The 13,989-nt window shown below is 44.9% G+C and overlaps 1 protein-coding gene across 4 annotated transcripts in view; it reads right to left on the minus strand.

The window, feature by feature from the left end:
- The window catches only part of LOC105679858 (zinc finger CCCH domain-containing protein 13-like), a 63,058-nt gene that overhangs the window by 2,581 nt on the left and 46,488 nt on the right, over positions 1 to 13,989 (minus strand). For all 4 annotated transcript variants that reach the window (XM_067361130.1, XM_067361129.1, XM_067361128.1 and 1 more), the window contains 7 exons: positions 6,682 to 6,994; positions 5,174 to 5,541; positions 3,130 to 4,374; positions 2,784 to 2,952; positions 2,479 to 2,637; positions 1,040 to 2,313; positions 392 to 790 (listed from right to left, as the gene is read on the minus strand). In XM_067361130.1, coding sequence (XP_067217231.1) covers positions 392 to 790; positions 1,040 to 2,313; positions 2,479 to 2,637; positions 2,784 to 2,952; positions 3,130 to 4,374; positions 5,174 to 5,541; positions 6,682 to 6,939 — 3,872 coding nt within the window. In that variant the 5' untranslated portion in view covers positions 6,940 to 6,994. The remainder of the gene's footprint in view (positions 1 to 391; positions 791 to 1,039; positions 2,314 to 2,478; positions 2,638 to 2,783; positions 2,953 to 3,129; positions 4,375 to 5,173; positions 5,542 to 6,681; positions 6,995 to 13,989) is intronic.

Genomic DNA, 13,989 nt, shown 5'->3' on the forward strand with positions numbered 1-13,989 from the left:
ATGTCGCAATCGTGGACTATTGCATACGGGCAGCGACCTAATGTAAGTGCCGCGAGCGCGTGAGTGAAAGTGAATTCAAAGACTCTTCGGAATGACGAACTCGTTTGTAATACATGGCGCAGGAGACCTTTACCCTTCTTAACCTCTTTGCGTAGCCGACGTATTAAAACATTGTGTTCACTTTCTTTTCGATCGAACATCGTTTGATATTTTGTATGCTGAATATATGCATACAAACGTTAATCATCTTCGTTATCTTAGAAAAAAATTTTAAATTATATATTCTTTAATTAAAACTCACTTTAAATAAACAACAATTTAACTTTTGCCTTAAGATCTGAAAATTGTTAAGAAAAAAAATAAAACATTAATTTTATTATTACATACGCACCTGTAATTGTCGGATCTGGGCGTAGAGTTAAGATTCGCATTTTTGCCGGTGTTTACGTGCGCGTCAACGAAGACGGGCGTTTTAGGAATGTCGCAGACTACTTTCGGGTGCACAGTGGTCTGCTTGTAATCCAGATGCGACGACGACTCGGTGGGTGCCCAATCGTAATACTTTGGCCGGTAATCTTTGTACTCTCTCGGTTGCTGTTGATGCTGATGCTGCCTGGAATCCGCGCTGGACGCTCTCTTACGCAGATACTCGTCGCTGCTAACGCTGTTCTTACGTATGGTTGTCAATTTGGTCGGCGGAGCCGATGTCGGCGACGACGCCGAAGACGACGGCGCTCCATCCGGATCCGCGCGAGACAATTGCGAACTATCCCACACAGTGGGCAGACTACTGTAATTGAAATAAATTATCATTAACAAGTAGCCCGGAATTCTGAAAGTAAAATTGGCAATCAATAATTAAAGATAATTACACTGTATTCACTTTAAAAAATTCTCTTCAACATTTTTTATATTTATCTTATTATTTTCGATAATAATGTTAAACAGAGACAAAGATAAAGAGACGTGAAAAAACCTTCTCGATGGATAAATTTAACACGGTTATAGATCTTTAATCGATACAACTTCAAGAGCTTACCTCAGATTTTCATCCATGCTGTACAAGCGAAGTTGCTGCCTGATATTTGCTTTCTCCCTGGCCCGCTTTCGTTGAAATTCCTCTTCAACTTTACGCATTGCCTCCAGCTCTCCCTTTCTCTGCCTTTCCTTAGCTTCTACCTCTCGCGATAGTTTCTCTGCCAACCTACGCCTCTCGATTTGTCGCACGGTGCTCTGAAATGTGAACCTTCGGCTCTTGGTGTTGTTCTTTAGCGGTTTCACTTCTGGTATAAACTCCTTATCGTCCTGTAGATTCTGTTGACCGTTAATGGGCGAAGTGCTCCGTTGTTTCATCTCGGAGATATTTTCACACGATTTCGAGAACTTATTGTTTACCTTCCCATCGTTCACGAAAGGCTTGTCTTTCCGAATGACTGAATCTTTGGAATGCTTATTCGTCTTCTCTATGTCCTTGCTCGGTTTTTTGAACTCATCCACACCGTTCTTGCGATATTTCGGTCCAGAATTGTTGCTCGAATTTTTTTCGTTGTCCCTCGTTGTATTGTTCCTATTGCTTTTCAAACTCTGTGACTGATATTGAGAGTCGTTGGTCTCGGGCAAATACATTACATGGCCGCCGGAAGCCAGATACGAGAACGAGGGCGGCTTCATGATCACGGGAAAATCACCGCGGTCCTCTAGATCCTCCTCCAAATCCTCATCATCCTCGTCCTCGTCATCGAAACCGGGCTTCCAGCCAGGCGGCGAGGATCGCGTCGCGTCCGTGACCTGAGTATGCTGCAGCGATGTCGGCGCACTCGTTGATAGCAGCCAATTATCGTCGAGAACATCGCGCGTGCGTTTCCGTTCGAGGTCTAACGGTCCGAGCCCCAGAGCGCCTGACACCGATCTCTTCAGCTTTTGCAGCGAGTTAAAGGTTGAACCTTCTTTGCTCTTCAGATCCGGATTGTACAGATACATGCGATTATCATCGCGCGGTAACGACAACGAGAATACATGCGCCCTAGGCGGAAACTTCATCGGAGTTGGCATCGGCGGTGGCGAGTCCACACCGGCATCGCTGCTGGACTCCTCGCCTAAATCCTGCTGCGGCGTCCACGTCGGCCTGGTCGCTGGCGTCTTTAGTCTGTTGTTATTCGTGTTGGTGCTCACATCCAGCGAATCATCATTGGCCGCGCCGGCATCACCGGATATGCCGGAATCGCCCGATTTATCGTGCGAGCTTCGCGGACCGAGAGCGATCAGCGGTGGAGGCGGCCTCGATAGACGTTCGATGCGCTCTTCGAACATCACCTGGCATCAAAATATTATTATTTTAATGTTAATATCTTAACTTCTTCAAAAAAAAAATGTTTCAAATAATTTCTACGCTTTTAAATTTTTCTTTTCGCTTGTTTATTATTAGTTTCTACTTAAAGTATTAAAATATTCTAGTTGTTATAAACTTTGCGTTCTTACCGGAACTTCCTCGCTTGCTGTGCTCATGGTTGGTCCGGGCGCTTCTAATGCCGATAACAATCTCCACGCTGCCGACGGTGAGAATCGCGGAATCTCAAGCTGTTTCTTAGGCAATGTGGGTCGTAATTTTAATGAAATATCTTCTATCCCGCTTTTCCCCTGAAAATTACAAATTTTTTATCTATTTAATCCAAAAAAAAATTTATTTAAATTTATTTTTAACAAATAATTATAATAAATGATAAAAATCTGAATGATAGAATCTAATTTTATTCTAAAAATGTTATAAAAAAAACATTACTCACATCATCTGTATAATCAAGACAATCAATTGATCCATTGACTTCTTTGGCCTGCAATCTGGACTGGATCTGCTCCATATGCTGGTCCACACAATCCCGTGACTCGTTTTGCAATGTTCCATCCATGCCGAAATAGAATGTTTTCGGCGCAGATTTCTCTGGCGATGGCAGCCTAGAGAAATAATCAAAAACATCTCAAACTCTACGCATTGGTTACAAACAAACGCGCTCATTAGTCATCGCTTAATTAATCTTCGTATCACCGCGCATGAGATATTTATTAAAAAAGATAACAGAATTGCATGGCTTCGCGTGAGATAAATCGATTGCAAATGCAGAAGCAACTTACACGTGCCAATTTTTCTCGCGGGCGGCTTCCTTGGCTTCTAGTTTCCTCGGAAGTTTCTCTTTGGATTTCGCGTCTTTCTTCTTTGCCGCCGCGGGAACAGGTTCGCAAGGCCACCTCTTCTCTTCCGATGCACCATCGGTATTTCTGGCGTCGCTTTTCTGCCATCTACGATCTGAATCTCTCTCCTTTTCTCTCTCTTTGGCCTCACTCGTTCGCTCGGGCGTGCTCTCTCGCCCGGAAGCTTGCCCACGTGGATCCAGAGGTCTGACACAGGGCCTCACCGGGCTTTCCGATCTGGTTCTAATCGGGTCCGTCGCGTTTTCATATTTCCGACTCTTGGTTACGCTCTTCCCCTGATAGTCTTCCAGATCCTTTCGTTGATTCTCCGACGAAAACCTCTCTGCCGAGATATGCCCCGTCGCGTCTGAGCGATCCTTTAAACTTTTCCGAAAAGGATCCCTAGACTGCACTGCGAATGTCTCGTCACATGCCGCCGATTTCTCGACGAGTCGCCTCTTTCCGCCTGATACCGGCTCCGCTTGTCTTTTTTCCAAGTAATCTTTTACCTTTTCCGGATTGCGAGAATTTGCTTTGCGCTCTTCGTACAATGTATTAAGCTTATTTTCAGTCCGATTACAGCGCTCGATCATCCGCCTTTCTTCAATGACTCTATTCTCGATCCGGGGAATACACTCATCCGGGGAACTCTCCTCGTTCCTCGCAGATCGCTTTTCAGGCCTCTTCGTTTCCTCGCTTTTCGACTCTTTCGCGCATCGATCAACATTGCTGTTGCGTTTCAGATTCGCGGATTCCGCGGCGGAGGATCTGCCGCTGCAGTTAAGCTTGTTGCGCACCTTCCTGGCCACGTGCATCAGCTCCGCCTGGAATTCCGGGCTGCTCATGCTTCTCTGTAGCGTGTTCTTACCGTCAAAGATCCGCGAGTGTCTTTGCCCATCCCGGCACCAGCGATCCTGATGGAGATGGCCGTTCTGATCGCGCCAGGCAAGCCTGTTTTCCTTGTTGGCGACGCGACCATCCTCGCCCCGCCAATGACGCTCGTTCTCTAACCCACCATTGCTGTTCTCGCAGCGTTCAGCGACGTGTAATTGTGACGACGAAGACGAAGAGTGCCAATTGACTTGTGCCCTCTTCGTCTCTGCTCGTGTTTTAAAGAGGCGCGACCGTCTCGGTGGAGGCTGAACTTCCTCTTCACCCCGACAACCATTCGGACCAGATTCCGTATACCTGCGACAAAAATTTTTGCGTCGAAACGATTCTTGTACAACTGGTTCCCTCATTTTGTAGAAATAAAAAAACAAAACAAGTGCGAACTTTCAATCTTTTCAGTACGGAAAATGTATTTATACATCGCCACGGCAGCGATTGTGAGGTCGCGTATCAAAAAACTATCAGTCAGCTGATCGTAACAGTTACTTCATACCGCACATGTACACGCGCAGCACTCAAAATTAATGCGCTCGTACTCGATTTTCAAAATGTTAACTCGACGAAAAATTGATGTAGCGACGTGCGGCAAAAACGGATCTTTTCTGTTTCACGTTCCGTAGATGCCTATGTTTAGTGCACATACTCTTATCATGGCACATATATTCGTGTATACTTTTACATAAGTAAAATATAAAATAGTGAATTATAAAATATAGAAAGGCCTTATCTGACAATTGTAGAATATTTATTTATTCATAAATATCCATGTTTATAGTTTGCAGAAGTTAAATTTACAGTCTATCAAAAAGAAAACTATTTAATTAGTTACTACCGTCTGCATACCAAAGTGGTGTAAAATACAAGTTTTAATGCTCGGTAAAATGCATCGATATTAAATGTAACGTGGAGAAAAATGTTTATCAAGTTAAAGGAAATGAATTCTTATCTTAAAATATTATTAAGCCTGAGAGAACCGTTAAAGTTTCCCAGTATTAATTCTAAAATTCTTCGAGATTACCAGCTTGTAAATTAATGATATCGACGAATAAAAACGACGCTCAGAAAATTATCAGAAAATTATCGTTAATATTCCTACCTGTAGGAATCCGGAGACGATCCGTCGACGACGCCGTTCGATGGCGGGGCCGGTGCCTTGTACTTCTTCTTGCCTTTGTACCGGCTCTCCCGCTCCCTGCAGTCCCGCTCGGGATAATGTCCGCTTCCGCAATGCCGATGTTCCATTGCATGCTGATGCTGCTGTTTCCCGTTGCAACGCATCGCCTCCCGCGCCATCGGCGAGTACCGCAGATCGGGTTCGCTACCGAACCTCTTGAGCTCCTGCATCTCGTTCTCCATGCAGCAGCTCGACCCGCTCCGATGATGACAACAGTGGTGATCGAACTTGCGGCCGCGCGAAGCGCCGATATTGGACGCCGAGGTGCTGCGGCTGCGGAATATTCCCTGCTGCAAGGCGAGAAGACGTGCTTGGTGACAGAACGCCGTGACAAACCAAGCGGATGAGAAACCGTCGCCTTTGTGCGACCGTTGGCACAAAGCGTTTTCGATCAAGGCCGTGTGATACATTTCGCAATTAAAAAGTTTGTCTATCGAATATCCTTAACCGGGTTACGTTAACCACGCGACGCATGGCATTCGGCCAAAAGACGCGTACGAATTCTGCATGTGCATGTTCCGAATGTGCTTCGTTCGTGTGAGAATTCGAAATGACGGAACATGCTTTTTCAAAAGCAAAAGGAGAACTGCTGACTACGGAACAAAATCAGGAAAATGAAGCGAAACGAATCGAAATGAAAAATTAACTTCTCGAGTACGGCGGTGATTTTTTTTGTAGAGCACGAACTTTCACGCCAAGATTTGGAGCAGAAAATATTAATTATTTGTTTCGTGCACTTTGACTGCAATTTGCATAACAGTTAAAACAAATAGGTTTACATTTATTACTCGGTTCTTTCTCTTTGAAATCCGATGAAAATAAAAATATTACAAATAGATAAATTGATAAAGTCGATTTTGTATTTCTCTTGTCTCAAGTTATTTAGGAAAATTTTGTATCCTCCATATTGTATCTTGGAATATTTAATTGTCTTATTAGCTCCGATGCTCATTTACTTTTCAAACCTCAGAATGCTCTTATTTTTCAAATTAATTTGTACCGCACGCAAATCTTTTCATGAAAACATTCTGTTGTTAAAACAGAACGAAAACGTACATACGAACGCAACGACTCAATCCACGACACGCGAGCATAAATGAATTTATGCCTGCGGGCCATCTCGAACAAAATAGCTAAAGATTATGAATAATTAGATATCATGTTCCAAAGTATACATTAAGCGGTTCTCAGCGCAACTGACCTTGACGGATAATTTACCATCCAATTTACTGCTATTACCACTGCCATTGCTAATAATGAAAATTTATCGATATGAGAATTTATATGGCCTGCAAAAAGAATTCCCGCGCATCCGCCGGGACGGAATGCAACCGCAAGTGCAAGCGGATCGACTCGCGCACTCGTGCGGCCTGAGAAGCATGGCACGCCACGTCATCAGTGCGACTCGAAAAGCCGCCGCGAATCCTTACCTTATTAAGGTCGTGCGGAAGCGTGAGGGCTGGAGGCCTGCGACCGCTTATGGTTCCCCCGTTGTGAATGATGCTTCCATTATTGGTGGCGCGCAACCGCTGATTGGGCGGCTCCGGCAGGACCTTGTGTCCCGCCGGCTGCTGTGGATGATGTCTCGCCAGTTCCCGGGGGAAGGACTGCGTCCACCCGCGTCTGCCAATCTGCGACGGCCCATTGGACGCGCAGTATTGATGGGAGCTGCTGCTGTTGTTGCCCATTTCTATGCCGATCTGGCGTCTCTATGGAGTGCAGGATTCGCCATTCATCTTGCATCTGGAAAGATCAGAGAGAAGAGCCAATTATTTAACATGTCCGTCTGATATCCCATTGAAGGTTACTGAGAAATCTAATTGTACATTCGCGTGGTTGAATGCACTGTAAATCCATATTTTTATGGAAGTAGTAAGAATACCAGAAGCAATGATGAGAATGCAAAAAGATACAATAAGTGGATGCGAATGCTCTTATGTACAATGTTATGAACCAGATTTAAATACTCCGCGGAATGATCGGGTAGCCAATTAAGAAAGTCAATTTGCAAACCTGTTCCAATTTTCTTTAAGCCACCTGCGCGAAAAATGCGCTCTCGCATAATTTGCAGGCGCTTTGCATAAGACGATTAAGGACACAATTAAACGTTAATGAGAGCAATCAATTTGTAAGTACGTTGCGCAGTCCGTCTTAAGTTCCTCCCGATAAGACTGTTTTTACATAATAAGACATCCGTATTAGCGCCTGATGCGTCCAATTAATATTGTCTCCATGAGAAGTGTATTTTATGAACCGACTCCATCCATGATGATATCGTTAAGAATCACTCGCGCGAATGTGGATTGTAAAAAAAGTGCTACCTTTATTTTCTCGCCTTCGATAACTAAACTGACGCAAGTATCATAAAAAACGCCATTAACTCCATTTATGACCCTGCATCTTTCGATAACTTTCTAACGTCTCGTGTCGAATGAAGGCTGACGATTCGCCAGGCCATTGATGAACGAAGAACACGAAGTTCCGAGGAGCAGAGGGATGGAAAAAGAGGAGGGTAAACGCACGCGAGTCGGCCGAGCGATCCGGGCAGGCCGGTTATCTTACAGTTAGACGTGGCTTAACCTCGTGTCAGTCGTATCGGGATATGGAGAGAAGTGAGAGAGAAAGAGTGACAGGGGGAAAGAGAGGGAGATACGCGGAGAATGAGAGAATGGTTCGAGATGCGTCTTTCTAAAGTAAGTTCTTCCATTCACCAGCGGTACAAGAGCAGGTGCCCAACCTGCACACGCGACCTGTCCGTGTCGATCGACCAGTAGTACCGCTAAACCGGGATGAGTAAGAGCGGTGCGAAAAGCGTCGGGGAAAAGTCGCGGGACGCTACAGTCGTTAAAGTAAACGGCGCAAAACGAGCAAGGCGGCTCTTATTAATGCATTTCGCATTCGACGCTACAGAAGCGATAGCGCGTGGAAAACTGGTTTCCCTGCGCGTCTCTTTCTCCCTCTCTCGATCTCGTCGCGGATCGAAAATAAAGCATCAGAATTGAATCGTCGCTCGCGTGAATTAATATTCTCGAAAAATTCCACGCGGATGAAAATAACACTAACAATCGCATTCGAGAGGTGAACATAATGATCTCCTGACGCGTGTGCAAAAGACGACGATGTATAACTTGGGTGGAAAAGGTTTAAATTTGCAGAGTTTGGCGTAAATTAAAATAACCGATGAAAATAGCTTGTTTAAAAAATACGATATTAAATTATATTTCACACATAAATCATAATTGATGCTAAAAATAATTGAATATCTTTTAGATATTGCATAACAGCTGTCTGATTTTTCCTTAGTGCCTATTTTAGCAATAGTGCGATAACACCTGGCCGAGCTGTTCGCTCGACGTCATCGGCGTCAGTTCTACGGCAGATTCGCGCGCGATTGTCGTGCCGCGGCGAGAGGATTCTCCGGGGCACAAAGTGGCAAGTGATGCATGACGGATGGCGGCGGTTATGATAACTCGAGCGTAGGGTACTCGGGAGGAAGACGAAGGGAAAGAAGAGGAGAGAGCAACAGCGGGAGGAAAAGGAGGAGAAAGGAAGGAGAAGGAGCACAGGGGGCGACGAAGCGCGAAGAGGCTCAGGCACGAAGAACGGAGAACGGGAGGGCAAGAGAGAGAGAGAGAGAGAGAGAGAGAGAGAGGAGGACGTTTGCCCCCTCGCGATGATCATCGCCGAGAGTCATCGAACTTGGAAGGATAGGAAGAACGATTCTCCGTCTGCCGTCCCTCGCTCGCGATAGCTCGACGCGAGCGCGAACGCGCTCGCTCACTCGCTCGCTCGCTCGCTCGCCTAGGATGTGGGATAGAAACAGGCGGGAAGGCAGCTATGCAGCCCTAGCTATCTCGAGGAACTCGAATCGAATCCGGACTGTATTCCCGGGCGATATACATACGCCCACGTGTCGCGATTGTCGGCACAAATCATGCATTTCCTGCCTGCGCGCGCCGGGAAAAAATCCGCGAGCGCCCAAGCCGACAATCCGATTCGATCCGATCGGATCGCGCGTGTCGCACTGGGTGGTTCGATTCTTTTCTTTCGTCCTTTTTTCCCCGCGATCACTTATTTACGACGCTGGAGAACAAGACGAACCGGGGCGATGCGTCTCTCTCTCTCTCTCTTGTCGGGTCGACGCGCGCAACGATTTATTAACGGATTTATGCAACGCTGCTGTTTTGTTGACCGACGGAAGAATCGAAAACATCACGAGTTCTCTCTCTCTCTCGCGAGAGCAGAACCGTGCTAGCGATCTATCATTAAGGATTGGCTTCGCATTGGCTCGTTCCACACTCGTAACTTCACAGTCGGAAGTATCATTCGCCGCATGCCGGGCATTTGGATCGAGAATTCGAATCGATATGCGAGGTGAAGCCCGGGAGCTCGGCAGAATGATACCGAGGCGAGGGTCATTATTACGTTTCAAGATTTTCGAAATGAGAGAGCTCGTATCTTCTCTTTCAATAGCAAGATCTCACTCCGTATCGCGATCTGTCATTTTTCATAATAGCAATATTTCATCTTGTACAACCGTGAATTTCGCCTTCCTACGATCTTTTTAATCCTACGTCTTCCTTTTAATCCTAATAATTTCGTCAAATCTCGGGTACAATCTACTCCAGCTAAAGACAGCATACCCAACTAAACGTGAGTGGCATGTGACTTTCCGGAAAACGCTTTTAAAATTAAGTAGAACCATCCCAAGAGCTATAAATAAAAAAAAAAAAGGATGAAATTACATAGAAAATAGACATAATTAGATATTGCATTGTCGTCTTACAATAATGTGTAACTATACACATTTAATCCCAAGCTCAGAGATTTCACTAAATCTCAGATTTAAAACGCTATTATCTTCAACGAAATAAAATATAATTAAATGTGTGACAGTTTCAAATCTTTCGAGGACGATTCCTATTTCCAAGTTGAATAGAACTTCATTTTGAAAATGATACATTTTAAAACTGCGAGCTCTTCCAACAGGAACATCCTGTCTTGTAGAACGGCGGCGGCTCTCTCGCGCGCGCGAGAACGCTCGTAAAGAACAAAATGCCAATCCAATTTCCCGGAAGGTCTCACTCAGGTGAGTCTCTCTTTCTCTTCCCTTCTTTCTCTCTTCTCTCTCTCTCTCTCTCTCTCTCTCTTTCATTCTCTTTTTCGATCGGTTAAGGATCTAGGCTCTTCTTCCACTGGAGGATCTCTCGGAGAGACATTCCGCCACGCGAGAACGCCTGCTGGAATTTAACCGTTGCGCCCTCGAGCACAGGAGGGACAACCGGTACCGGCTGCGGTGCGCGAAACAACGAGAGCGCTTATCCTGGTAATAAAAGCCAGTCTAAAGATCTCAAATGTATCGTTGAACGCCGTTCGCTGAACGGCAATATTACATTCCATCGAATAATTCACAATGCTAGTTCAACATGATTTTTTTTCACGACGATAAATTAAAAAGCATGTATTTTATGTGTTCGAAATGATTGGAAAGAAGATATGTAGAATTGCGAGACACAGTGTCTTACATGACCGGTGGAAAAAATTTTTAATTATTTCTCTGTCTAGGCGCAACGTTTGTTATGCAAGGATTGTTATGTACACGATGTAGTTCTCGCGTGCACTTGGTATCTGGACTCGCCGCTGCTATCAATTCAACGAGCTTGAGACGATGGCGAAATGCCGCATCTTCTCGCGACCGGCCGACGAAAAGTCACAATATTCCCTCACGATGGGAAATGAAGGCACACGTTATATACCCACGCAGCCCTACTATCTGAATTCGCCGGGACACACAATGGCGTGTTCCAACTTTCACATTTTGTTTGAAAGTAATAACGCACGTTGCGACGCACCGCCGTGGAAATCCTACGGCACGCTATCACGACCTGGTCGCCGGCGCAACCTGCAACCCGCGCGCAGATGTTATCTCACCCCTGATCTACCATACATCAGCGTCTCCGCTGCCTGGCTAAATCCGCGAATCGATCGTGGTAATAATGATCGGATGGAACGCACAATGGACGCGCACGGGGCGCGGGTGGAAACGCCATTGCCTCGCGCCGAGCCGCGCCAAGTCGACTTTCGACTTGGCTGTGTGACCTCTGACTTACGCGCACCCCCTCGACTAGGCATCGGAACCGGTATACGACCATCCCTCAATTTACGTCAAAGGAATTTTTTTCCGAGCGAACGCAGAATCCGCAAGTCGCGCGAAACAAACAAGTTTGAGGAAGATTCACAGATTTTTCGATTTTTCACAGACTTCCACAAATATTTTTATATCTATTTATGTATTATTGTATATTTATTACTATATTTTACATTTAAAAAAATATATAATTGTCGAGTGTTCAGTGTCTTCATTGGTAGCATAAATATTGCTTTCGTATTCGTACGCAATTTCTGACTCGTTTGAAATTAAATGCAACGTCAGGCTAAATTCATCATCGTTTCTCCCAACATTAAAGTGTAGTGTAAAAGTACCCGCATTGCAGCATCATAATACACCGTTTAAAGTGTTAATCGCGCGATCACGACGAATGTCGCACTTTTGTGTCGCGAGACTAATTTTCTTCCGCGAGCATTAACGAATGCCTTTCCGTGACTTCTGTTGAGGCGGAGAAGACGAATTTGCACGCGCGAAACGCGAGACGAGCGGGGTTAACTTACAGAACTGACTTTTCGTACCCGCTGCCGTACGTACCGCGGCGCGGTAGATAGCAAACGGCTCTTGTAACTCTCGCCGAGATAAATGCAGATTATGCGAGTAGGTATATGTCTAGGCCTGTCTCGCAACTCTTGCTTAATTGACGCTGAGATCCTTCGGATGCCGTTCCCCTTCTTCCCGCGATTCCTTGGTCGGAAGGAGGGAACCGAGGTCGAGCGCAGGTAAAGCGAGAAAGAAAGTGCGCGAAGTAGGAGAAGAGAGAAAGAGATAGAGAGAGAAAGAGAGAGATGAAAGCCGAGTTGGAGAGAAAGAAGGAAAGGAGACAGACGAGAAGGGAAAAAACGGAAAAGGACTCGAGAATGGAGAGAGCGAGAGAGAGAACGAGTTATTAAGCGGCCATAGGTGCGCGAGTAATATATCGCACGTGGTCATAGCTACTGAATCGGTATATCGAGCAGCACTTTAGCTCATTAAAAAGCACGCGCAGCGTGGCTGCCCGCCGCCGACTTCTTGGAAGCTTTAATTAATCGGGAATCGTAACGTTAGACCATCTGTCGGCGATAAGACGCGCAGGTGCCGTATACGCGCGTTCGCAATCGCGATCATCGTGCCGGCGTAATGCGTACGAGATTACAGAGTGCATCGGCCAAATAGGCGCAAAAGACATGCGGTAATTATGGGCCCCGAAGTATCTTCGGAAACGAAGATTGAGTGGCGTCAAAGGAGACGATCGAAACCAAAAAAAAAAAAAAAAAAAAAACAATCGTGCGAATATGTGAACAAAAATTTAGCAAATGTACAGCATCATCGCCCAAAGTCTGATTTTTTTTCACAATTTTTCGTACCGTGCAAAACTTTGAGAAGAAGCAAGATTCTGAAAAGTCGGAAACACTAATTGTCCAAAATTTATTAATTCGGAGTTTGCTAGATTTTTATTCCGCTTGTTCGATCCTAAAATTGGGACCTTTCAGGATTTTGTTTTATCGCTTGCTCTCGCATTTTCAATTTTTCCAATTTTAAATTTCTATTTTTAATTTCTTTGGGGATTTCAATTTGCGATCATTCGTCGAATATGTACTGATTTCTCAACTGACATCAACAAAGAAAATACACGATCGCGATCATCGTGCCTTGGACTAATCATTTAAGCGCGACTCTATCATCATGTTCTACAAGTCGTACCAAACGACGACAGCCGGTTAGATCACTCGCGCGCGCGCGCGCAGTGAGCTTCGAAATGCTCTTCGGGATCGTTTAATTACTGGCAGCGGCATGTTTGCATGCGAAATGCGTGTCCACGCATCCTGCACTAGTAATTGCCCTTTTACGTGTCACGAGAGAAAGACGACGTCGTGACTTGTCTGCCGTAGGTGCCGCCTCCGGTAACATCGATTCTTCCGGTCGGCCGCCCGGCGGGCGCATTTACATTGCGCATTTAAAGCATGCCAACGATCAAGGATACATATATGAAAAAGTCTCTTTCGGACCGTTAGTGTAATTCGCCTGTAATCTCGGTATTCCAAACTTAACTCTTTCTGCACCGCCTCTTTACAGGATCGAAAATAAAACGGCTATGAAAAACGAAAAAATAAGTCTTTGACATCACCTTGCGATTTTATTTTGGATTAATAAGAACTTCTTTTAAGAATCTACGAATTATTTATAATATAATGATAAAATAAATTTTTTGAAAAGTTTAAAGCTTTATTAAATATTTTATTTAAAAAAAACAATTACTTTCCAAATTATACATTTTAACTTTTGATCGTATTAATCAAAGTTAGCAAAGGACTTCGCTCATTAATTCGATTCATGTAAATCTTTACATGTATATTTATGGGGACAAGATATTGGGGTTGAGATTACTCCAAATTTAATTAATCACGCAAAAATAAAACGATGCATCGTGTTTAAGTCAGGAGGAACGAGATGAAGGTATGAGAAAAAAAAGAAGAGATTTGTCAGGCGGATTCAGGTCGCGCGCGGACTCCGTGTGAAAAAGAAAGTCCTTCTCGAGGAATGTCGAGATCGGTTTGGTGAGAGTGGAACCCTGCAGGAATCATCTCATCTC

The sequence above is a fragment of the Linepithema humile genome, chromosome 1, assembly GCF_040581485.1.
Source record: "Linepithema humile isolate Giens D197 chromosome 1, Lhum_UNIL_v1.0, whole genome shotgun sequence".
NCBI lineage: Eukaryota > Metazoa > Arthropoda > Insecta > Hymenoptera > Formicidae > Linepithema > Linepithema humile.